Here is a 24,542-nt window from a genome sequence, read left to right on the forward strand (position 1 = left end):
CAGGATCATTTAAAAAATGCAAAATGACTGTCTTACTGCGTCCAACCTCAGCAGCGATGGCACGTTGTGAGAGGCCTTGCTTATTCAGCTCAACAATCCTACCACGTTCAAAGTCAGTGAGCTTTTTTGCTTTTGCCATTAGGTCTTGACATGGAATCCAGATTTTTGCACAGCTTTTGGCTTTTAAAGACTATGGTCTTAAACTTTTGATCAGCTGAAAAAATAATGTTTGAGTTTAAATGCAGTTTGCAGAAAATTCCCCGCTCAAAAGTTCTTGTCTCTTGCACTGATTTTTTCCTTTAACATTGTGAAGCTCTACTTAGAACCTTCTTAAGATCCAATAGTGCAAAACGCAAATTCTTGCAATTTTTTGACAGGTCTTAAGATTTTGATCAGGAGTGTATTATTCACTTTTGTTGCGAAATCTGTTTGTTTTAGCAAGAATTTGTCCAACTGATATTTGTTGATCTTCACTGAAAAACTTCAAGAAATCCAGTAATTAGTGTGTCCACTTTAATAAAGTTAATCTGAAGTTCAATCTGCAAAAATTTAACCCAATTTAATCCTGGAGTAACTCTCATTTTTCTTTGAGAAAACATCTTATTCAGGATGAAATCTGGTTCTGTTTCTCATTAGCACCCAGGAAGTCTAAATTAAATTTTTGGACTAAACTTTCTGTCTGGGAAGCCGACTCAAGAAGTTTCAAAATTATTTCTGCATTCCAAATTCTTGAGCTAAAATAAGTTAATCTAAAAACAAAAACTAATCTGCAGAATTTACTTTTACCTTTTGTATTTACATAGATTTAGCTGTTACTGCTTCTCTGCTTTAATTTGAACATATTTCTTGTTACATGTTACTGAAATAAATGAATCCCATGGCTGCAGATAGGGTTCTTTAACTTCTCTCAGTGAGTTTATCTAGACGGACATTCCTTTCGATCTTCCTTTTCAGCAGCCATACTGTCATTTTCTGCATCTCCTCCTTGGTGTTGCAGAAGACAGCCATGATCTTCTCTGGTTTGCCAAAGACACAAAGCAGGACCTGGATTTTCTCCATTTCCTTCTGTCTGCAGCACTCCTCTTTATCTGCACCTGTGTGGAAGACAAAGTCCTTGCAGCTGATTGATGTTTGAGAAAACAGCAGGATCTGTAACTGTGTTAATTGATTGATTCATTCATTGTGGCCTAATATTACAGACAGGAGTTTAAATTTGGATGAGATGAACGTGTTTTTTGCTGGCACATGTTAAACTGAGTGTAGTGATTTGGTTCAAAAGTGATTGTATTTGAAAAGTTAAATGTTAGTCTTACTTGTTCGAGCTTCGCTCTCCTCATCATCTTTCTTCACCACAAACTCCTTTTGATTGTACACAAGAACCATGTGTATGATGGACTTGTGTTTGACTCCATTTTCATAAAGCAGGGCGTTGTCTCCTTCTAACTTTTTGTTTTCAAAGAATAATTCCCTGTCTTCTGGCCAATCTGCAGACAAACACACACAGAGGAGTTATGGGACCAAATAAACAACTCACAGATTTAACCCTCCTGAAGCCCTCATCACTGAAGAGAAGAAAAGAGGAAGAGAAACTCTTCTAAGTTCAAGTCCATTTGACCCAAAGGCTACAGGAGGGTTAAAGATCAGAGATCTGTTATTAGCCTCTAATAAATGTTTTCCTTTGAGAACATACCCTTGAATGGCAGCTTATTTAATATCTTCTCCTTCAGCTGCCCCACGGTCACCGTCTGAAACTGCTCCTCTGTGTCACACAGGTCCACTGTCTCCTTACCAAAAACCCCCACAACGTCGACACAAAAAGTCATTTCAGCATTTTTTTGTCCCATCTGGCAATCCATCACAGACACTGTAGCAGCAACAAAAATTGCTATCAGTCAAATGTAATTGTAAGAAGGGGAAGAAAAAAACCAAAATCTACAAAAGCTAATAAAGTATACCAAGTTTAAAAGCTTTCCTTCTTTTGTTGTGAGAGTTCCTCTTTAAGGGCTTCCTTAAAACAAGCTGCAGAACTGCTTACTGTCGCTCATATACTTCCTTTTAGTGCTGTAAAAATGTTACACCGGATGTGTCGAAACCTCTCCCATTAAAAAAGGAATAAAGTGTCTGACAAACATTCACTGCAGGAAAAAGGTGCTGGATCCAAGTCAAAACCTACAATACAAACACAGAGGGTGATTAATCGTGTGGAATATAAGGTTTAAAGAAGGACTGGAGGGTTTACAGCTTATAATCCAACATGTTTTGATTCTTTTATATGAAAGAATCTAAAACTGTAACATTTATTCACATATAGAAAGCTGCTGATAGTTTAAAAGCTTTTCAGTACAGGTAAAAACAGGTCAGTTTGGTTTATATATTTATAGAAATGTATAAATCAGACCGAAGGATGTATTGGTGGACAAGGAGGATAAAAAGCACTGTTGGTTGTAAATATTTTAATGACTCTTGGACCCCAAATATCCATTACTGTATATCTTTCTTATTAACCTATACATCATTTTCTCGTTTGCCTTCAGTCAAAAAGTAACACAGAACCTAAAATAAAAATCATCTTTTTTGGGTCCATATTACAAGATGTGAACACAGACACACAAATATGTTAAAAACTTGGAAGTACATGAAAGTATAACACCTGGTAGCTTCAGGAAAAATCTGTTAAAAAACACAAACTCATTCCTGGCAGCAGATGATTCAGCTCCACTATCAAAGGTCAAAGAGCAGAACAGACTTCTGAAGACACAGAACGGGTTATTTATAGTTGGAGCATATGAGTAATCTTATTTACTCACTTTGTTTTACCATAAAAATGTAGTTCCTAATTTTCCTTGAAGTTAGACCTGTCATATTTTGTGTGATAGAAACATTAACTTGCCTGATTGTTGCTCAGACGTGTCTGTAATTCAGTCATGCGATCCAGTTTGTCACCATCATCCTCAGCATTTAGGAATCTATAAACCAGTTTGGACAAAACCCCTCTTGGTTCAGTTTATCTGTCAGACCCAACAACAGCTCATTTTCAGCTGACATAATCAGGAGTTTCTATGTGAATAAATATCCATCCCTCCATTTTCTTTACCCTCTTCTCCATTCTGGGTCGCAGGGAGCTGGTGTCTGTCTCCAGCCATCACTGTAAGAGAGGCAGGGGACACCCTGGACAGGTCTCCAGTCCATCACAGGGACACATAGAGACAAACAATCATTCACACTTTCACTCACACCTAGGTGACCTTTTTTAGAGTTACCAATGAACCTAACATGCATGTTTTTGGTCTGTAGGAGGAAACCAGAGTACCCAGAGTAAACCCACGTGAGCTCAGGGAGAACATGTAAACTCCACCCAGAAAGGTCCCGGACTGGGAAGAGAACTCGTCTCTGAGGAAGAATGGAAACTAAATATGAACCCGCTCACATATGATGCACATGATCAATGATCCATTTTTGCTTTCAGTTCTTTTAGAACCTGGACACTTAGTCCCATTAAAACTTTGGTTCTCACACAAACATCTACAACTGAATTAGACTTTTCTAATCAATAATCAGATTCTCCACCGACTGAACTATGTTTACTTATTAATAAACAAATGATTTAATAAATAAATTTAGACTAAATGCTTTTGATGACTTATAAGAACCAGTGAATGTGTGTGAAAAGCTCTGCTGTATGTTAGAATGAAACACAGACAACAAGTAACTTTTATGTTACCCTTATAACATAGTTTAGTCTTTATTCTTCTGAATTATTGTGAGCTTTTTTATTTTATACTCAGGCAGAACTCTTTCCTTTTTCTTCTGGAGACGCTTCACCGTCCCATTCCTCAGCTGCAGTGTCACACATCAACAACCACCTCTCCTCCATAAATCATGACGACCTTAACGATTATATATTTTAGTTTCTGTGGATGTGAGTCGTGTTTGGGTGTGTCTGGACTGGATCAGCAGGAGGGAAGCAGCCAATATACGCTTGTGGTCTTCTTGGGATATTTATTGCTCAGTGCGGTGGCAAAAATATACAGTCAGTCTTACTAGAAATACTTAGATGGTTTGATAAATTAAAAAATAAACTGGTATGGGATCTTTCCTGGGATTCACACCAGCATGTATTAATCTTGTTTCAGTGTGTGGCTGAGTTCACCAGGATGAACCAGGATGTCACTGATATATCAATATTGTTAAATGGAAATCAGCTCAACCAAAATCATCAGTCAGAATTTATCAGTCACATAAACACCAGCACAAATGTAGTCAACATGATTGTCTGTTCTTCTTCGAAGAAATATAAAAATAAACTTTAATCTTGTGACAAAGGGTCAAACCGCAGCACTTTAAATCCAGATAACATCCTTTTTATTCCATCACTTCCAGGGATTTCTTGGTTCTTTGGTTTCAGACTTTTTAACACTTCTCTTCTCTGTCTGACTCACAGTTTTTTCTCCTTTCCTTACAGCTTTTAGGGTCTGATATTTGTTGTCTGCAGCAACGACAGGCTGTTTCTGCATCTTATTTCTCTTCAGACTGCTTTCTTTGGCAGATGAGACTGGAGAGTAAACATCACGCGTCTTCAAGGTAGAATAACCAACATCCCTGACGTAAGTCTTTTCTCTCAGTTTCATACTTTTGTCTTGCATTCCTGCAGCAGCTGCAGCCTCTGTCTGATTGCTAAAGACTTCAGGTTGTTCAGACTTGATTGTGTTTCCTGTTGGGTTCTGATAAGAGACATCTGGTTTTGTAATGTTATATAGTTTTTCTGTGATCTTAGCCAATATTTGTCCTTCAAACACTGAGTTATGGTTTTGGAGAAACGTCCTTCGTGAAGAGTTTGTCCCCAAATGTACATCAGAGGTCTTTTCAGTTTTCTCATGACACATGTAGTTGTTTGCATCCTGCTGCTGTCCTTCAGCTTCAGCGTCTTTTTGAAGCCACCCGTCCCACCATTGTCCCTCCAGTTCTGCTATCTGCTTTGATTGGTTGTTCTCTCTTCTCACAGATCCTGCCCCGTTCCTCTCAAACACACCATCAGAGATCACGTCACCGTCCAAGCCCTTAAAATCGCCTCCTCTGCAGCTTTCAGTGTTCGGGCGGTGATCAGAAACAAGAGAGTAACTGGGGTTCGATTCGTCCCGTCTGTCCTCAGTTTGGACATTTGAATGTCCACGTTGAGCTTTCGGGTCCCTTCCATCACCCACTGTAAAAACAAACAGGTGTAATTATTAACAAACAGAAACAGCACATGTGCTCAGCCTCTTCTATGTCAATTCATAAAATACAAGTTCAGCTGATTTACTACACGAATCAAGCAGCATTTACCAAGATCGACATACAATTGTGTTTTGTGCTTTAAAATGTCTGTGTGTAGAGCTAAAGATAACACATCTAACCATCTGCTGTCAGTTTTTATTATTTTTTGTGTCAAACCTCATTTTATGTGTAGCAAACAACAAAAAGGCCAGAAACAAAAAGTGAGACGGAGCTTTTAAAGATGTTCTATAAAGTAATACCCTCTCCATCAACACTAACGCTCTTTTGTTTTGTAAATAAGGCCGTTACTGGCGCACCACAGGAGGAGGCACAATTAACCCCCAACTAACTGTTTTCCATTGAGTTTAGCCATTTAGTTTCTAGTTAGTTCTATTCAGTTTATTGTATTTTATAATATTAAGATTATATATGAAGTTTTATTTGAGCAAAAAAGCAAAGACCAGAAGCATTTGTGTGCAAGTCAAGAGGACTAAAATTTCAGCATGAGAAAAAAAAAAGAACAACTGTTACTTGTTTCAATGCTTTTTATTTTTGTCATAAAAATACAAGGGATAAAACAATTCCACACATATTTACACTCTGCTGCAGTGGGGGGGCTGCGTGTGTGTGAGAGGCATTTCAGCACTCACTCAGCTGTCCGTCTGCACTGTCGAAACAAACCTTGCACTGCCAGGGTATGTCCCTGGTACATTTGCCACATGTGTATCTGTAGCAGTCGACACATCTCACAGTTGCACAGTTGTTCGTGCATCGATGTCTGATCTGACACTTCGCCCTTTTGCCGGGGCTGCGTGTGGGAGCTTGTTGCCGAAGCAGTTTCTCCTTGCGTGCCTTCTTCTCACTCACATGAGAGTCACCCAGCTCCTTGGCGAGCTCAACCAGGAAGTCCACCCGTCTCTCCTGCACCCCAGTGCATGCCTCATAGAGCACATGTGCGTTCTGTGCTGCCATGTCAACCATGTTGTAGAACACGGCGACTGGCCATCTCCGTGTTCCTGCACGCACGCTGTACTCCCGCACCATTTGGTCCATCGCATCCACGCCGCACTTTGTCTCGTTGTATTGTGTGACCGTGTTTGGCTTCCTTTTGGTGGTGTCCTCGAGCTCAACCACGCTGTGCATGCTGCTGAGAACACAGATGACCTTCTTCCGTTTGGACGCATACACTGTCAGCGTGGCACCGGTGGTTGAAAACACCTGTGTGGTGAATTGAGTGCAGACCTTCTGTTTAGCGGATTGAGGAATCTCCCGGGAACTCTTGTTGACTGTGCCGAGGATAGTGGTTTTCCGGCTAAGCAGTCGTTGTGAAAGTGACAGTGATGTAAAGAAACTGTCCGTGGTTACAGTTCTGCCCTTGTCCATGAATGGTTCCACCAGCCTCATCACTACCGTCTCGGACAGTCTCTCTCCGCTGGGACAACTGGGGTCCTTGCCAAGACATGGGAGGACATTACAGATGTACTTCGATTTTGAGTCGCAAGCCACCCAAAACTTGATGCCAAACTTGTGTGGTTTTGTTGCAGAGTATTGCAGGAAACAACAGCGAGTCTTTGAAGGGAAAAGCTGTTCACCAATGGTGATGTGTCGACCTGGGTTGTAGGAGGCGATGCAGTTGGTGACAAACGATCCCCACACGTCGGAGATCGCAGCAAACTTGTCGGTCTGTGCTCGTTCGCTGCGTGTGAACATGTCAACAAAGCGTAGGTGTCGCATGATGTCTTGGAAGCGGTTTCGGGCCATAGTTGCAACGATCCTTGGGTTTGCCAGGTTTGCTGACCAGCTGTCACGTAGCGATGGAACCGTGGTCAAACCCCGCAAGATAATGACTGAAATGAATGCCACTAGCTCCGGGAGATCCATGAACCAATCCACCTGCTCCGTGTGATGTGCATGCTGAGTGGTCCATTCTTGAATGCTACGAAGCATGTCAAGGGTGATAAAACAGAGGAAGCTCTGAAGGCGACTCCGGATACTTTGTCTGGCCTTAGCCGTTGGCTCTCCATCTGTGGCGTACGGTTCTATCGGGGTGAAATGGAGACGTGTTCCCACTTGTTCTTCACGCCACACGGTGCCATCTTTTGCAGTCTCTGTCGGCTCACTCCCCAACCGAGCTCTCTTTTTTGGTAAAGGAGAAGTGTCCTCATCTGCAAGATAAACAATTTTAAATTAACTTTTTGTTTGGTTCTAAATAAGATAGTCAGGAAACGAAAATAGGTAGTTTGAGAAATCTAACCTGAAGACAGTTCAGAGTCCGAATCCGGTTGAAGCACTATGTCTTCTCCATCTGAGTCACAAGGGTCGGCGTTGCTCAGGATCAGCTCCAGTGCCTGTTGAGTGGTCCTCTGCATCTTGTTTCTTGTGAACAAATTAGGTGAAGCACTCACCTATTTATCCTCCACAGCACAAAAGGCTGCATGCAAATTTACATGTGCAAAGTCTCCCAGATCTGCCCAGCCCCCTCTAACGATTTCAATCTTTTATTTGAGTGAAAGAGAAACAAAATGGGGTCATGAAATGGGGAACAGCAACAATAGTGTAGCTTTCTCTCCAAATGAGGGAGTGAATAATTGTATGTGGGTGCTCTGATGAGACCATTTAGATTCTAAACTTACATCATGTCCTCTGTAGCTGCTGCGCTCAGACTGTCCCTCTGACTGCCTCTCACCTTATTCATGTCCCCCCCACAACAATGCAGCTGGGGGATGGGCAGACACACTCAGGAGCAGCTTACAATTTTTGCATGACCTTGTTTGAGATGGATCAACACAATTAATTTGGTTATTTTTTTTCTAAACTGTCATTTTGAACCCACTTATCTTTTTTTTTTAAGAAAAACATTACACAATTCTTTTAGAAAACTTTTGCATATTTCTTGAAACAGATTGTATGTTTTGCAAACTATATGTACATTTGGAAAAATGACCTGGATCATGCATCTCTCCCAAAACACTTAACGTATGCTTCAAAACAAAATATGTGTTCCATACAAATTGTCAGTAACCTCAAAATGCAAAGTCTCTTGAGCTGTGTTTCACATGGTGTTTTGAGAATGTCATCTCGGTTTCAAGAAATGAGCCAAACCAATTGAAAAATAAACAATAAATCGACTTCAGTTTGTTCAAAACGTGTACCGCCGTGCCACCAAGAGATATAAGTTCAAAATATAACCAGTTGATTTCATCTGTTTAGAGTATTAGACAGACGTTTGTGTGAGTTTGGCTCATCTCTCCCCTGCATTCCTAAGGCAACAGCCACATTTACAAACGAAAAGATGCTAATTGGAGCCATCAGAGTCGCCAGTTTGGACAAAGGGTGTTTTGACCCTCTTTCAGGACTTCGGGGGAGGTAGAAATTCCTGGGACTTCCAGTGCCAAGTCATTCCTAATTGTTGTTTAGTTCAGCTTTAACTTTACCATGATTTCATGTAGATTATTTTAGCTACTATTTTGACTGTCTTAGCTCATGTTAAGATATGATTAGTTTCATGATTTTATTTAGATTATCTTATATTTCATTTAGATTATACATGATTGATGTTTTTACTTCTGTATCGCTATAGTTGATATGATGTTTTTCAATCAATCAAATCAATCAAATTTTATTTGTATAGCACATTTCAGCAGCAAGGCATTTCAAGGTGCTTTACATAATTAAAAAACAAAATAAAAACAGCATGTGACAATGAATAAACAGTAAGAAAGAGAAAAACAACGAAGACATCAAAAACCCACACTCTAACCCTTTTTATTTGTAGTTGATTCTGCACTTGATTGTTGTTTCTGTTGTAAAGCACTTTGAATCGCCTTGTTGCAGAAAAGTGCTATATAAATAAATCTCACTTCACTTCACTATTTCAAAAGTCACTGCATTCCCTTTAATGTCCAGCAGGGGGCGGCATACCAAATAGTATATTGCCTCTGATTTTTTTACTCTAACTATCCACTGGATTCAAATCTACTTTAACACAAAACAGTGCCTTTATCAATACCAATCCTACATAGGATAAAAGAGGAGATCATTAAAGAGGGTATGCATTAAAATAGAACTATTTTGGGAACCACTACTTTAGAAAATGCAATAAGGAACACGGTCTAAAAACACTAAAGTTTTTCTCTTCTTTGTTTCATTTTTTCTACATACTTATCCAGGCCTGGAAAACACAAAAAACAAATTCCATATTTTTGCATAATTTTTGAGACTCTGCAGCTTAATCAGGGTAGTCACAATCAAGCAAAAGTTCTTTAAAGCTGGTCATTTTCTGTGGCCGGTAATAAATAGCACAAACTCATTAGCTCGTTCGGAAAACTGATAATAAAGCTGCATCAAATCTACATGATTTACTTTTATAGTATGTTAACCCTCCTGTGGCCTTTGGGTCAAATGGACCCAAAGTTACATGGGCTTCTTATCCTCTATTCAGTTATGAGGGCTTCAGGAGGGTTAACAGATTTAGCTTCAGGAGACAAATGCTGCGTAGCTGCAAACCTACCTTTTCTGTACATCAGAAGATAAGCCGTGCTCGACCTGAGATGGAGTGAAAACACACAAGACAGCAGCAGGTCAACATCAGCAGGAGGCAGAATCACTAAAGACAACATTAGATGTAAAAACACGTCTCCCTCCTCACTGACCTTATTGAGTTTGTTTCTAATTCATATTTTTGCTTAACCTGAAAGAAGAAAACAGTCTCAGAAACGTTTTGCTTTTCAAGGTAGTAAACATTTAAACTGGTGAGGATTAAAAAAAAAAAAAATCAGCCTTACACTTTTAACAGTGTCGTCATTGAAGCAGTACCAGTTTCCAGTTTCAAAAGATTTGATGTCTGCGGTGTAGTGACCTCCTGTCAGATAGCCACAGTGATGAACGACAGCGTAGAGGTCATACCTGCAGTTCTGAGGAGAAAAAAAATATCAATTTAACCCACTAAAAGTCCATTTAAAACCGGGTTTGTGTCGACCCTTCGATACCTGAAGGTTTAGAGTTCGGACCACATCAGCTTTGCACTGAAGCTTGATGTAGCCTCTCCATCTGTAATCAAAGGTGAACCTTTTCAGCAGCAGCGTCAGAACGTCTGGACTTCGGATCAGCTCGTATTTCTGCATCGCACAAACACAAGCAACTGCATGTACGGGAGGCAGACTCTGTTCTCCTTTAAAACTGTTTTTTCTTTTAAATATGCAAGCCTTACAGTATCTGCATCCTGCTTTTTCTTGCAACTGTTGCAGAACATCTGGTTCTCTTTGCTGACTTTTTGGACCTTAAAGAAATCCTCCAACCCGTGCAGCTGGGAACAGAGACGGTTCATTTTTCAAGTTATTTTGGTTCCAAACACGTAAAACGCTGTCCAGATCAAAGAAAATGTATTACCACGCTGTAGCTTTTACGGCTTGAAGTGTCCATTGAAAGAGGCAGAACCCAGAAGAAGCTTCTGAAATGGTTTGTGTTGTTGCACTTGCAACACGTGGTTTCATGATTCAGCTCTCCTCTGAAGATCTGAACAGAGGAGTAAAAATACTGCGGTGAATATTACACCTGAAATAAGCTCTTAGTGTAAAACCTTCTCTAGTAGGTTCAGTTCGCTAACTTGCTGATGCAAGCATTTACATTTCAGAAGTACAGATGTCTCATCACTCGGTACCTAAAGGATTTCTACTTCAGAACATTTTACTTGGTGCTTGCAATAGAAATGCATAGGAAGCAATGCTTTACAGCTACAGTAATCTCCAACACATGCTGAGAGCTAACAAACTGATAACTCATTTTTAAAACTCAAGATTATCGCGACAGCTAGCTTGACAAACGGCTATAACTCAGTCAAATTCAGAGATATTGAGTTAAAATTTGGTGTGATAGTACCCGACAGTAGAACTTAACACACACTCTGAGTGCCAGCAGATCATTCAGAGTACTATCAGTGGTAACAGATTTCTAATTACTACTTTTTTTGTATTCAACGATGCTTCAGCTACTTTGGGAAATGGCAACAACTCTGTGAGTTTTACAGATGTTGAGCTAATCTGGTCCTTTGACTACTAACCGAGTGGCAGGCACCATCAGAATTTCTTTAGGAGTTCTTTTTTGGTTTTCTTATTCACTATAAAAGCCACATTTTAACACATATAACAGTTTTCTGACATTCATTTAGCTCAGAGGGTGACCTATTGCTTACTGTTTGTCCACCCCAAACATTTGAGGAAACTATGGTTTCTAGTTTTATTTTGCTTAAAAGTATAGTTTCCTCAAATAAATTGGATGGATGGATGGATGGATGGATGGATGGATGGATGGATGGATGGATGGATGGATGGATGGATGCCATCTTGGTATTTAAACCCAATTTTCAATAGAGACCTTCCTTATCCCGCCACGCATCCACACATCAAAATGGAAGTCAGTACGTTTCTTATTTTTCCAAGTTATCCAGCTCACAAGATGACCCGGACGGACAGACGGTGTTTCCAAGTCCCCTCTACGCTTTGCGACGGGGGGACAAACATGAGCTACAGCAAATGAACATGAATATAAAGAGGAATATACCTTAGAGGCCTCTGAACTGCTCCGACAAAGAATCTTCTCAAAGTACTCGGCGGCATCACGCTGTTCATACACTGAGGAGAGAGGTGAGTGGAAAAACAAAATGTGATTCAACGCAGCTTCTTTAGACTCACATGACGCCCATTAAAGCAGGACCTTACCATCTGTGATGCCCAGCTGTTTTATGATGTTGTGTGTTTTGGCGTTTGTTCTCTCTAAGCCACAGAACAGCTCTCCCAGGTGTTGGTCAAGAGACGCTGAATGTTTACTGCAGCGTCTGAGGCACAGTTAGAAGCATCAGCGCCATGAATCTAAAAATGTTTTTCATTAAAAGAAGCATAGCAAAAATCCAAAGTCGAATCCTGTCAAACCTTTTCACAGCCTCTCGAAAGTCTGCCGTCATGAAAAGAACCTGAAGGACGCTGTTCAGATAACATGTCAGACCAGGACTCTTCAGGCCATAATAATCTGTGAAAAACAAAAACAAATAACTGTCCCATTAACTGAACGTAACCTGCGTGATTTTCACGTGGTTTCAGTTCACTCGACACCACCCACCCGAGATGGACAAGTCCTCCAGTTTCCTGACGAACAGCTTGACACGGTCTCGGTCCATTCTGCTGGAGTGCACGTAACAGTCCAGACATTTTTGCATCTGAAGATCCTTTTACACATCCAAATTCATCCTGTTGAGACACAACGGACGCAGCAGGCGTTAATATATATATCAGACAAATTCACAAAGAAAAATTACCAGCAGGGTTTGCTCCAAAAAGGGGAGTGATTTACTATCATTTTACACTGACTGCTTTAAAATAATATATTTTGTTTTACTTGTTCTTTTAGCACACAGAGAGACAAACACGTCACACTAATAAACCAATGGCAGCAGCACAGATGGGTCACAAAGAACGTGTATTTCAGAAACATTTTTGTTGCTTTAAATAAAAGGTTTAAGGGTTAATTTAAAGCGTTATAATCTAGAAGCAGGTTAACAGTTTAAAAGCTGCATCTCAACGTGTAGCACTCAGAGTACGTGTTGCGACCGACTCTCAGCTACTGCCACACCAAAGTTGACTAAGTTACAGCCATTGTTGTGTTTCCTGAAGTCAGTTAGCTGTGGCGGCCATCTTGAATTTGGTTGACTCCTAAATCGAATTGGCTGTAGAGGTACATCTAATGATTGCTTTCTGAGCTTGTCCTTAAAATGTGTCCACTGGTTTAGTTTGCTAACAAACATGGGCAACAAAAACGCATCACATTTGTAATGAAGGGCTTTTTTTAAATCTGTAATGCCCAATAATATTCAATTTGCTGCTGCTTTGAAAACAATACATGACAACAAACACCAGAGTCATAAAGCACGATTTATATGTTTTAAACCACAACCATTCAAATTAGAATAGTTTTGTTTTTTATTGTATAAACAAAAGTAAACACTTTCGTATTTGAGCACAGATTTCAGGTCAGTGAACGCATCACCCGCATTCTTGGCTGTTATGGAAACACGAGCAGCTTCTCCTTCGTTCCTACCCCCCGCCTCATTTTATACACCAAATTAAAACAAAGTGAGAAACTATAAAGAGCTTATCACGGATTCAGAGACAGTATAGGGCTGCTGCTCTTCCAATAAAAACAGCTAGTGTTACTGGAGGGTAAAACATGAGGATACTCACCGAGCAGGCAGCCTATCTGATTCTCTTCCGGCTGCTCATATTTCACTTTCGGTTATAAACACTCCGAAGAGGAAGGAGCCGCTCAACACACAGACACACACACAGCTGCAATCGTACACAGGCACACGAAACTTTTAACAAAAACTTTTAATTCTGGTCATCATTTCTCCTTCAGAACCGACGGAGTTTCAAACGGAGCTTTTCTACTTCCGGTTAGAGTAGGAAGCTTAAAGGGGAAGCTCCGAAAAACTACAAACCGACTTCAAGGTAAGACAGAAACGCTTTTTATATAAGAATGTGTTGTTATAACACATCACACTTCCTCAGCAAGGCCGAGCTCAATTTGTGGCACTCTCTCCACTTCCTGTTTCTGAACTAAAACAGCTTAATCACGAAATGTGTGTTATTTCATACCTTCACGAGCCTAAATTAGTTTAAATATGACTGTAAACTGGCCCAGTTGACATTGTTTTGGTCTTTTCCCACAAACTGAAACAGTTCAAATAAAAATGTTTTTAGCTCTGCCATAATATTTTTTTATTACATAAAGGAAATCTTAACTTTACTGGAATATGTCAGCTTGGATTAACAGGAAATCCCCTGGATGAGTCAGTTTTATTGTTTGCCTTAAATGTTTGCTGTGCCAACTGTATGAGTCTCCACTTGTCTGAGATCAGCATTTAAACATCTGCAATCCTTTATCTGTCTTTATCCAGAAAATATTTAGACCTTGTCAGCATTACCATTACATACAGAAATGTTTCCTTTCCTGAAGCTCTCGGTCTGGTGACTCAATGTTCTGGCAGCTGTGTTTCAGAGGTATGAATGTTATTTAGGCTGGTTACTTCATCTGCGTGTTTGTTCTTTAGCAGTTCTCGTCTAGATTGTAAGTCTTAGCTCCACGTTAGAACATTATTCCACCTTTTTAAAGCTCGTAAAACTTTATAAACGCTGAATATAAGCAAAATCAACTATGCGGGTAATAACAATCCATAAAACACATTTTACATGCCTTTTATTTACCTGGATGGATGGATGGATTCCTGAAAGTGTCTCTGATGGTCTCAGAGGTCTTTGTCCTCTTCTCGAGCCTAAACCGATCAGCCACATCATTATGACCACTGAGAGGTAGAGTAACACTGCTAAACCAGATGCTGTGCACTGCTCTGTTTTAAAAACCTGCACCCTGATGATTACTAGTACTGCAGAAGATACTGAGTTGAAGAACTTCTTGTTTCGATTTATTTTCAGACACTGCTCATCTGCTATAGATACTTTTAAGACCTGACTTCTTCTTTTGTCCTCCACTCATCCAGTTTGCTCATTTTTTTCATCACACACATAAAATATGCTGTTTTTGGCTCATAGGTTGTTTTAGGAAGCCACCTTCTTGTTGCAAAAATATGTTTATGTTAAACTGTTGTCTATATAGTTGATATGTTTGTTTGTTTTTTTCGAGTTTTTTTTTTTTAATTGTAACAAAAAAATATGAATGCAGCTTATGTTTTCTGATTATTTTTGTTTTGTTTTCTCAGAATCAAAATGAGCCTTCAGGAGCAGGAAGCAGCGGAGAAGAAATACGACCCTCTTGACAGCACGCTGAAGTTCGTCGACAGGGGGGACGACCTGGACCCAGTGTGTAAGATTTGTGTCCTCCTTGACGGACTTTGAAGACTAAATAAAACGAACACAAGTTAGATGGGTTTGGGTTTTTTTTAACACACATTATAAACCAAAATAAATAAATACATCTTCAGCTCATAAGTTGTTTTTCTTTATATGTGCTGCTTAATGGTTTTATAATATGTGAATCCCAAATCACAGCTGTTACATCTTATCTAAAGATGCATTTTTGCTCCCCTCAGCCTCAGAGTTTACCTCTCTCCGAGCTGAAATGTCCTGTGGTCACGCCGTCACTCCTGATTCTCTGACGCTGTGGTGTCGCAGCCAGCTGGACGAGGTATCTGAACCCTTTGAGAGATCGTTTAATCCCGATTATTTATCAGACTGACAGGGAGACGGTGGCTACGTGGTGTCAAATAATGAAAAATGGAATCTCGAAAGATTCAGTTTCGCATCCCGTTGAGCCTAATTGATTATCATCTTTGTTTTTGTTTTGTTTTTTAAAGGGGAATTATAAATTCAGGTGTCCTGCGTTGCTGGAAGGCACCAAACAGTGCAATAAGGAGTGGTCGTACCAGGAGGTGCGCAGACTGGCTGATTTGAATGTTGAGGAAATGCAGCATTTTGAGGAGATGATGGCTCGTTTGGCTTTAGGAGAATACTGTGAGGTTCAGCCGGTGAGTGGTCCTGTGGCTGATGAGGGATTTCAGAATATATTTTCTTATGATTCATTCATTTCAAACCAAACCGAATGGATCTAAATATTCCTGGTGGCCTTTTTGTTTACATTTCAGTGCCCAAAGTGCAAGACCAACGTGGAGAGGAAGAATTCGTCCAACCTGTGTGTCAAGTGTGTCGTTTGCACCGCCGATCAGAAGAAGTCCTATCAGTTCTGCTGGCAGTGCCTGAAAAAGTGGAAGGACCCGGGAGATCGATCGGGCCGCTGCGGCAACGACGGCTGCGTCAACAAGGACCTGGAGATTCTGCAGACGTGCAAATCCATCAGCCTGCCTGAAGTAAAAGGAGTCACCAGCTGCCCCTCGGTCCGAGCCTGCCCCGTGTGCGGCATGAAGGCGGAACACAACCAGAAGTTCTGCAAGAACGTGGTGTGTCCGCGCTGCCGCCACGAATTCTGCTTTGTGTGCCTGAAACTAAAGCGAGTGTGTTCTCAGACCAGCTCACCGTACAATATCTGCCCCAGCGGCGTGGCTCCGAGGCAGACCTCTATCCCTGTGTGGAAGAAACAAGAATGACAAGGAAGTAGTTTCTTTTGGGAGGGGGTTTGATGAACAGTTCCACAAGAAATGGGTTGAGGAATTCTACAAATACCAGAAAAGGCCTTGAAGCAAACATATAAACGAAATGTTGCAAACATCTCAGCTTTAAAACATTATAAAGATCTTTTGTTATTTATTCTTTTCTTCCTCCTCTTCTGGACTTCATAGGAATCAAAAGAACATTTGTAACTTAAATACTTGTAAAGTCTTAGATTTAAGATTAAGATGAGAAAAATCTGACTTCATTTTAGATTTCTGTCAAAAAAAACTTTCATAGACCTGATCGTGAGATTTGTAGTTTATTTTGTCTACAAATGAAATGTAGGATGTTAATAAATCTTATCAAAATAAATATTTTATGTCTGGATTTCTAAACTAAAAGTTGCTCATGTAGACAAAATAAAATGTGTCTAACAGGCTGCAGGCAAAAATGTTTGTAAATGTAAGATTTTATGAATATTTTTGTACACCAAGAGAGATTCTCTATATGAGAAACCAAAACATATCAGTGAGTGACTAATACAAGAATCTAATCCAGCTTTTTCATTGTTTGAGTAACTGCTGAATAAATGATGCATAAAAACTTACCTGTTTCCCTTTTTTGGTACTGCTAAATCTCCAACAAATGCTAATAAAAAAAAAGTAGCATCTTTTGAAGGAATGCATATCGCCCGCTGCCTTACATGGTGGAGTTTTACACAAAGTTGTCACACCTTCTGTTAGAGCTCAGAATATGTTTTGGAAATGACTCTCAGCTACTACTACACCAAGTTGTAGCTCATTATCTGTAACAATCACTGAGTTGTCGCCATTTTTCTGTTTACTAATGTCGATTGGCTGTGGCAGCCATCTTGAATCAGGGTGACTCTAAAAGTTAATCAGCTGTAGATGCACATCCAATTATTACTTCCATTGAGTTTCATTAAAATTGGGCCAGTGGTTCATGAGATGTTTTGCTAACAGCCTGACTTACAAACACACACAAGCAATTTCATAATTGCCAATGGGCAAAAAATAAAAAAAAATACCATTAAAATGAAGTCACATCTTTTCATTTTTGAGTTGCCATCCTCATTATTCACATGCAGAAGAGGATTTGTGGGTTTTAAAATCCATTACAAGTGGAGATCTAAATGTGCAAAATTTTAGTTTGGAAGTTTAAGAAGCCCTTTTCCTGAGGCTGAACCACAGAGGGACATTTGAGCTGTCAAAATCAGTTTATTCAAGTGTTTAGAAACAGGAAGTTCTTTGTTTTCAGTTGAAAATTCCTCTACAGCTGCATGTGATCCTCTGGTGCCACAGTGTGAACTCTGTTTAAAGAAGTTTGACACTTCCTGTATGAGAGCAAAAGTGCTGCCATGAACGTCGCTGCAGCAGTGACGCAGAGCGATGCAGCGACACCGGCTGTGAGATGTGATCTGAGTGGAGACCAGGTCCCGTCCCGGGCTGAAGAGACAGTCCTTGGAGGATCACTGAACAAACAAGCAACAAAATTAAGTTCATACGTGGAACATCCTGCCACGAATCAGCAGAGTTTCTTGTTTTAAAGTTATCCTCACCATGAGTCACAAGCAGGAAGTGGGTTGTTGTCTTCCAGAGGAGGAGTAACATCTGGATACAGACATAACCTCCTGTCTGGGCAAAAAACTGAACCCTGGTATCCTTTTATTTTTATCTGAAAAGAGGAGAACAAACACATTAAATAGTACATCTAAAACTGATAAATAAATAAAAAAAACATTTTATTAATCACATCTAATTCTTCATCTAATCCTGCTAAAATAGGGTGATATGGGATTTTCAACCTGATTTTTAACAACTAGGAAAGTCTTATTCTTTATCAAAAGAAACGTGATACAAGACGATATGACATAATAAAATATGATACAATACAATACAGCATGTAATGAAAATATATTTCTGCTTTAAAGTTAAGAGAGTCAAACAATTAATGATAGTTTTTGTTATCATGCTTGGACTTGGTCATCTTTCATCACGCAGCAGAATGTTATACAATAAAATAAAATTTGATATGATATGATACAATATGTGAGAAAAACAAGCACAATGCACCAGAATAAAGCATTGCACAATTTCCGTTTTATAATATACATATTTATGTGTTTATAAATGGGTATAAATTAAACATGAATAAGATATCATAATAAAAAGAATATTATTAAATATATAATGAATGATAATATTGTCTTCAGGTTACTGGAAAACAAGTGTGAAGCATGAAAAACAATCAGTTTTTCTATATGTTTGCACATTAAAATCACTTTTCTTATATAGAGTGACTTACAAAATATTTTATTTTATTATAAAACAGTATCTGTTTAACTATTAACCCTCTCAACGCAGGAGTTGCAACAACATATCTGATTTTTCCTGTTACTAAAACTTAATTTGAGCCTGAGAGGGTTAATACAGAATATAAAGTTTGGATTATCACCAATTCGGTGCCCTATGTGTTTTTATGTAAGTATTTGTTTAACAGTAACAAAATGATGAGTGTTACACTTTAAAATCCACTGAGTGGTGTAAGGTAGCAGTGAGTTATGACCTGAATGGCGCCTCCTGCCGGACAGTCCACCCATCCAGAGTCAGATACCTGGATCTGGTACCGGTTCGGTCCAGTACACCTGTGTCTGTAACACCGTCCCTCCACGGAGCTGCTGAGCTGAACAAAACTGACCTGAAACAAAAGATGGAGGAAAGTGAAAACAACGATGAACGACTGTAAAACTGTATCCTTTTTTCTCTGCTTATTATACTTCAAAATACCATCAGCTGACACTGCAAAACACCTATAAATACCAAAGAATCTATAGTTAATAGGGATTTTAAAACTACATGAGGTCATTGTTGTATTTGTGGAGAACTGTGTTGAATTTAGCTTTATTCACTATGTTATATATTCTACCAACATAAATAAATTAAGGCAAATAAACAAATACCTCTGATTTGTTGGCCTGTATTTTGGGCCCCGTGCTCACTGAAGGGCCTCCATTGTTTGCTGTCCTGTTCACTTTTAATCCCAGTAATGATATAAAACCAACAAACACACACACACCTGTCTGAAGAGGCTGGAGAAGAAGCAGCGGCTGTCGAAGCCAAAAATCTCACCGCTCTCTTCGGCCGGCCATCTGAGGTTTTCTTTTTTCCAACACTCACTCTGAACAAGAGGGACAAATCATTTGAATAAAAGCTGTAATAGTCGGAATAAAAAGGCTATTTAAAGTTCAAGAAGTTTAAAACATGACCTATATGTGAGTAATGCACATTTTCAGCATTTAAAACTGCTGATTTTATTGAACTATCAAAAAGACTAGAACATAAATAGAGGTGGATGGTAGTGGTTTATGAGTTTTTGTCTGAGAGAAATCATCATTTACTCCATTCTGGATGGGTTTATAGATCTGACAGCCCTCCAGGTACGGATCAGTCTGGCACTCCCCCTTGTGGAGGTGAAGAAAATGACATCCAACTCCACTAAGGGCAGCAAAAACAGTTAGGTTGGAAATGCATAAAAAGTAAAGATCAAGTGATTTTATTTCATTTTAACTCAAAGTCAGAATGATAAAGTTACCTGCCAGAGCAGAAAAACGACGAGGAGTTGTCTTTGCAAGTGGACAGGGAGCCAAACGTGGCTCCTTCACCTGTTAATTGACCTCTGGATCTGTTTTAGCTCTTCTCTCATTCATTTACATCTGTATATATTGATGAGTTTTGTGTCTTACCGTCTCCCCAGACCAGACTCTGTGCCCGGCTCTGGTGGACTCGGTACCATCCCGTGTCCTGCAGGGCAGCTAAAGTGACCGGGTCGATCCGGACTGTGGTGGGCTCCCCCAGCACCGCCGTCATGATGGACCCCTGCAGGACCCGGGACTCCCAGTGAGAGGAACCATCCTGAAGGACAACTGAATTAGCCATGTGGGAGTGCGAAAGCAGGAAGTCTGAGTTTGGTTTCTGTCGGTGGCTGTTGAACCCAAACCCCTCAGTACCAGGTTCTCCAGAGGGCCCCCGAGTTCTGGATCAGTGGACGCCAGGTGTCTCTGCAGCGCTGAGATGATGGACGGGGTGTAAATCCTCACCTGTCCTGACCCATCTGAGTGGATCGCTTTACCTCGAGGAGGACATAGAGCACCGCCTTCATGCAGGGTTACAGGAAAAAAAATAACTTTTTGAGCTTCAATTATTTTGTTTTTGCTCCATTAAACTCAGACACAACGAAAATAAGCTGGCCAAAAATAAATTCACAGCTCTGATCTGCTGTTAGTAACCATCCTATAAGAGAATAAATGATACAAGGATGTAAATAAATGCATGTAAAGACCTTGATAGGAGGATGAACAGTCTCGCCAGGTGCTGAAGAGATCTTTAGAGAAACCAAGTGCATGAAAGAGCTCATGAATCACGGTCTGAAACACATTAATTAGATCCATCCGTCAAATCCTGCTGTCAGCTGTTCAAAGAAATCCTTTTCTGTGATTAGAAACATGAATGATTCCAACCTGCACTGTAGTCTGGTGGCTGTAAGTGTCTCCTGTTAGTCTGTCCCTGCAGAGGACCACCACACCAGCCACAGGCCGTCCCCAGGGGTCTGTCTGACAGTGGACAGCATACGCCAACACCCTCGGCTACGTGAGCAGGGAGGAACGAGAAACTATTGAAGCTACAGAAATGGCAGCGTGGAGGCTGAGTGCTGAGGGACTGAAATTTGTTAAAGAAAGAAATTATATTTGAATTACTGAAGTTAAAACAAACCAAAAAAATAAGCTAAAAATCAGTTAAACTATAACTTAAAGCTAAAATTTGCTAAACTGTTGCTAAAAGCTTCATGTAACAAAAGTGAACAGCTAAAATTACCAAAAACGTCGATACCAGCTAAAATTAATAAAACCAAAGCTTAAAACTAAATTAGCAAAGCTGTAGCTAAACACAAAATGAACATAACTGTGGAAAAAAAGTTCAAATTAGCAAAACAATAGAAAAATGCTAAAAAATTTCTAAACAGTATCTTAAAGCTAAATTTAGAAAAACTGTAGCTAAAACCTCTAATTTACAATATTGTAGCTAAAAGCAAAAATTAGTAAAACTATAGCTATAAACTTAATGTAACTAAATTGCAGCTAAACGCAAAAATGATCAAAACCGCATAAAAAAATAAAATAAAACTAACTAACCAATAGAAAAATAAAATAGAAAGTATAGCGAAGTATACAGAAGTGGTTAGCTTGCAAAAACAGAACGGAAACATTAAAAAACAGGAAAACAGTGTGCATCCAACAATATATAAACACTAAACAGCTGCAACTAAACTGTACTGCTGTAAAACAGAAAGGACTGAGTTTAAAGAAAATAAATTATGAATTCAGAATTCAGCCAAAAGAGAAACTCAGACTAATCATTAGGACCGACAGACGTTTTGGTTCTGAGAAATAATCTTCAGGCGTGTGTTGTCATGGATCTGAGTGTGTTTACCTCGGCTCTACATTTATCTGTGGCGTGTACGCTGATGTAAAGCAGGAAGTCGGTGTCAGGGAGTCCGGCTCCTTCAGGTCTCAGAACGGTCCTGTGAGGAGAATCAGCTTCTGGGTAAATGTCACATCCAGACAGGTGATCATCTGGGATCTGTACATTACAAGGACAGTCTAAATACAAGGACAATACTAAATCAGTGCAAATATTCCACTGTTAACAAAAACAAAACATGATGCTTACTGTCACGTCCAGACACGTCTCAGTTCTGTAGTTCCTGTTGGCCCGTCCACACCTGTGATGTGAACAAAATACGAGTGAAAAATTAGATATAAAGATAAACCTGATCACCATTTTAGATTCAAATACATTTCTTTAAATCTGTTAGAAGGTCAGGAGGAATAATTACTTCATATGTCTCGTTGTGAGGATTCTCGTTCTTTAATATAAACAGAAGAATATAAAGAATATTGTAATAAAATATAATAAACAGTGTCTTTATCTGTGTGGTCTGAGCTGGCCTTAAACCCAGAGACGATCTCTGGACCCTTTCAAGGTTTTCAACATGTAGAATGGAAGTATTGGTGCAAAAATTAACTTATTGACAAAAGTAAAAGTAAGCTAAGTGTGTATCTGGATGATCTGACCCACACACACACACACACACACACACACACACCTGTTGTAGTTGACGGTGTTTGAATTCTTCCAGAGGAACTTGCAGTATTTGTTGATGTCTCTGCTGAGCAGCAACGGCCCTACAGTTCTGTTCACTGTTAGACGACTCATGTTAGTTTTCCTTTTTTAATAAGTGTGTGTGTGTGAGAGTGTGTGTGTTGTGTATTTGTCACCTGACAGTAAAGAAGACACCACCCTCACAGCCTCCTCCACTGCCGCCTCCAGCCTTTCCTTCTCTGTCCCTGGCAGGGTGAAGCTCTCTCTGGGAGTCCAGGTCTTTATCCTGATCGGCTGTGGGGGGCTGGAAGCAGTTGGGCCTAACTTTCCCAGAATGCCCCTCTTCTTCACCACGAACCCTCTCTGTCTGGTTCGATGATCAGAGGTCAGCTCCGGCCCGGCCTGAGCTCTGAGTCTGGGCCGGCTGAGCGGCTGTACGGGCGTCGCTCTCACCACTCCGACCTGAGCCTGAACCTCGTCAAAAACACACTTCTGTAAGACTCCAGGAGGTTCAGCCAGCAGCACTGTGACTACCAGCAGCAACCACACCCAGACACTCTGAGGGAGGAAAAGCTCTTATTACTATTAGTTTATTAGTTTGATGTCTCTCATGCTTTATGAGGAAATTACTAAACAAACACTCTTAACAGAGATTAACTAAATATCCACCAACCTTTAATGTGGGGATTTTCAGCATAAAAGTAAAATAATGAATCACTTCAGACAAAAACATTTAAAACAATAGAAGCTTCCTCATTCCTACCACATTTACTAACTCTGCTGCTTTTTTTACTCTCCATGTTTGGATTTGTAATTATTTCTATCATTAGATGATTTTCTTTGTCTTTCTTCCAACAGAAACTACACCTGGACCAGTCTTTGTTTGTCTCTGTCTCTTTCCTGTCCTCTCTAACCCCAGCTGGTTCAAGCAGGTGGCCGCCCATCCTGAGCCTGGTTCTGGTTCTGCTGAAAGGTCTTCCCATTAAAAGGGAGTCATTTCTTTCCACTGCCGCCAACGTTCCGCTCAGAATGGGCGATCGCAACGAAGTGAAGATTCAACACAATCTGCTGGCTGCCTTAGATAAATAACTTTTACTAATTTACTTTCATAATGTATGTGAATGTTGTTGTACAGTGTCATGAGATGACTTTTGTTGTGACTTGGCGCTATATCATTAAACTAAACTGAAGTGAAATTTGAAAAGATGGTCAAATTTTTACGCAAGCTCATATTCGGTTGTGTATCCAGCCCAATATGTAAAAAATTAAACTAACAATCCTTGAAAGAACGAATGTCGCCGACCCCTTTTTATTCCAGTTTTAAACAAAGAGCTTCTGTGAGCGCTCAGAGTAACTCTCAGCTACTACCACACCACATTTTAGCTCAGCATCTGTAAAACTGACTGAGGTAGAGCCATTTCTGCGTTGAATTAAGTCAAAATTTACTAAGTTGACTCCAACAGCTGCAGAGATAAAGAGCTACTGTACATCCTAGCATTTCAGTAGAATCCACTCAGTGATTCACAAGATATTTCTCTAACAAACACAAAGGTGATTATTTCCTGCTTTTTGTGTCGACAGGCAATAATTCAGTTCTTTACTTTTTCCATCATAATATTCCTAAAATGTGGAACATACTCTAAAAGTCAGACAGTGAGGATCTGAGTAGCTCATTCTTGAAATTTAGTGGGGTAGTTAATACACGTTTCTGACTAACTACTGCACACCTAAAGTATAATAAACGTACTATAACAGCAACAAAGTACCTTGTGTCCGACTGCGACGTTAGTCCCTCCGCGTGGTCTCATTGTTCAACGTAAAACATGAAGCTTCTCTGCCGAGAGCTCAGAGCAAAGTCTGTCTTTTCCCCAGAGCCTAGAAGAGTTCCCACATCAGTCTGCGTGAATTTCCTCAGGAATACAAAGCACAATGGAGCGACCCTCTCAGGCACAGGTAATAAACACCCCCCGCACCCCCCACCCATCACAAAAAACACACA

General features: G+C 40.0%; 3 protein-coding genes across 9 annotated transcripts; 1 reads left to right on the forward strand and 2 right to left on the reverse strand.

The window, feature by feature from the left end:
- Window positions 1-3,982: 3,982 nt before the first annotated feature.
- Window positions 3,983-13,618, reverse strand: LOC108245934 (ubiquitin carboxyl-terminal hydrolase 47). 5 transcript variants are annotated; one of them, XR_003040013.2, is made up of 13 exons: window positions 13,485-13,618; window positions 12,367-12,494; window positions 12,180-12,276; window positions 11,970-12,085; window positions 11,812-11,882; window positions 10,642-10,767; window positions 10,463-10,558; window positions 10,242-10,370; window positions 10,038-10,166; window positions 9,906-9,943; window positions 9,764-9,798; window positions 7,508-7,629; window positions 7,282-7,418 (listed from the first exon to the last, which is right to left on the reverse strand). XR_003040013.2 is itself a non-coding variant. In XM_017433192.3 (12 exons), the coding sequence occupies exons 2-12, from the start codon at window positions 12,461-12,463 to the stop codon at window positions 4,371-4,373; spliced, it is 1,764 nt and encodes a 587-aa protein (XP_017288681.1). In that variant the 5' UTR covers window positions 12,464-12,494; window positions 13,485-13,618; the 3' UTR covers window positions 3,983-4,370. The 5 variants fall into 5 exon arrangements, 4 of the variants coding, with proteins under 4 accessions (XP_017288681.1, XP_017288685.1, XP_037832520.1 ...); XM_017433192.3 differs by lacking the exons at window positions 7,282-7,418; window positions 7,508-7,629 and adding an exon at window positions 3,983-5,200; XM_037976593.1 differs by having other exon boundaries at window positions 7,276-7,629.
- On the forward strand, window positions 13,612-16,971 carry LOC108245936 (uncharacterized protein DDB_G0292642). Of its 2 annotated transcripts, none has more exons than XM_017433199.3 (5): window positions 13,612-13,751; window positions 15,020-15,123; window positions 15,350-15,444; window positions 15,614-15,784; window positions 15,902-16,971. In XM_017433199.3, the coding sequence occupies exons 2-5, from the start codon at window positions 15,027-15,029 to the stop codon at window positions 16,358-16,360; spliced, it is 822 nt and encodes a 273-aa protein (XP_017288688.1). In that variant the 5' UTR covers window positions 13,612-13,751; window positions 15,020-15,026; the 3' UTR covers window positions 16,361-16,971. The 2 variants fall into 2 exon arrangements, with proteins under 2 accessions (XP_017288688.1, XP_037832522.1); XM_037976594.1 differs by having other exon boundaries at window positions 13,711-13,751; window positions 15,020-15,119.
- A 396-nt stretch (window positions 16,972-17,367) lies between these two features.
- LOC112451230 (leishmanolysin-like peptidase 2) lies at window positions 17,368-24,499 on the reverse strand. Of its 2 annotated transcripts, none has more exons than XM_037976533.1 (15): window positions 24,310-24,499; window positions 22,720-23,011; window positions 22,548-22,641; window positions 22,112-22,163; window positions 21,872-22,021; window positions 20,902-21,027; window positions 20,724-20,808; window positions 20,392-20,537; window positions 20,128-20,296; window positions 19,977-20,046; window positions 19,783-19,879; window positions 19,461-19,562; window positions 18,951-19,082; window positions 17,944-18,059; window positions 17,368-17,856 (listed from the first exon to the last, which is right to left on the reverse strand). In XM_037976533.1, exons 1-15 carry the CDS (start codon window positions 24,349-24,351, stop codon window positions 17,655-17,657), a joined length of 1,875 nt encoding a protein of 624 aa, XP_037832461.1. In that variant the 5' UTR covers window positions 24,352-24,499; the 3' UTR covers window positions 17,368-17,654. The 2 variants fall into 2 exon arrangements, with proteins under 2 accessions (XP_037832461.1, XP_037832460.1); XM_037976532.1 differs by having other exon boundaries at window positions 22,720-23,101.
- Window positions 24,500-24,542: the final 43 nt, after the last annotated feature.

Source organism: Kryptolebias marmoratus, linkage group LG7 (assembly GCF_001649575.2).
Source record: "Kryptolebias marmoratus isolate JLee-2015 linkage group LG7, ASM164957v2, whole genome shotgun sequence".
In the NCBI taxonomy this organism is placed as follows: domain Eukaryota; kingdom Metazoa; phylum Chordata; class Actinopteri; order Cyprinodontiformes; family Rivulidae; genus Kryptolebias; species Kryptolebias marmoratus.

Bases quoted from the DNA above. Each gene is read 5' to 3' on its own strand.
- LOC108245934 (XM_017433192.3), bottom strand. From the start codon at position 12,463: ATGCAAAAATGTCTGGACTGTTACGTGCACTCCAGCAGAATGGACCGA. The intron at 12,086-12,179 runs GTTTGACAGGAT...ACTGTGCCTCAG, and splicing joins TTTCGAGAGGCTGTGAAAAG to ACGCTGCAGTAAACATTCAG. The intron at 9,944-10,037 runs GTAAGGCTGATT...TTCTTCTTTCAG, and splicing joins ATGACGACACTGTTAAAAGT to GTTAAGCAAAAATATGAATT.
- LOC108245936 (XM_017433199.3), top strand. From the start codon at position 15,027: ATGAGCCTTCAGGAGCAGGAAGCAGCGGAGAAGAAATACGACCCTCTT. The intron at 15,124-15,349 runs GTAAGATTTGTG...TGCTCCCCTCAG, and splicing joins GGACGACCTGGACCCAGTGT to CCTCAGAGTTTACCTCTCTC. The intron at 15,785-15,901 runs GTGAGTGGTCCT...TTTACATTTCAG, and splicing joins AATACTGTGAGGTTCAGCCG to TGCCCAAAGTGCAAGACCAA.
- LOC112451230 (XM_037976532.1), bottom strand. From the start codon at position 24,351: ATGAGACCACGCGGAGGGACTAACGTCGCAGTCGGACACAAG. The intron at 20,047-20,127 runs GTAAGACACAAA...GTCAATTAACAG, and splicing joins GAGTCTGGTCTGGGGAGACG to GTGAAGGAGCCACGTTTGGC. The intron at 19,563-19,782 runs GTAAATGATGAT...CCTCTTGTTCAG, and splicing joins ATAAACCCATCCAGAATGGA to AGTGAGTGTTGGAAAAAAGA.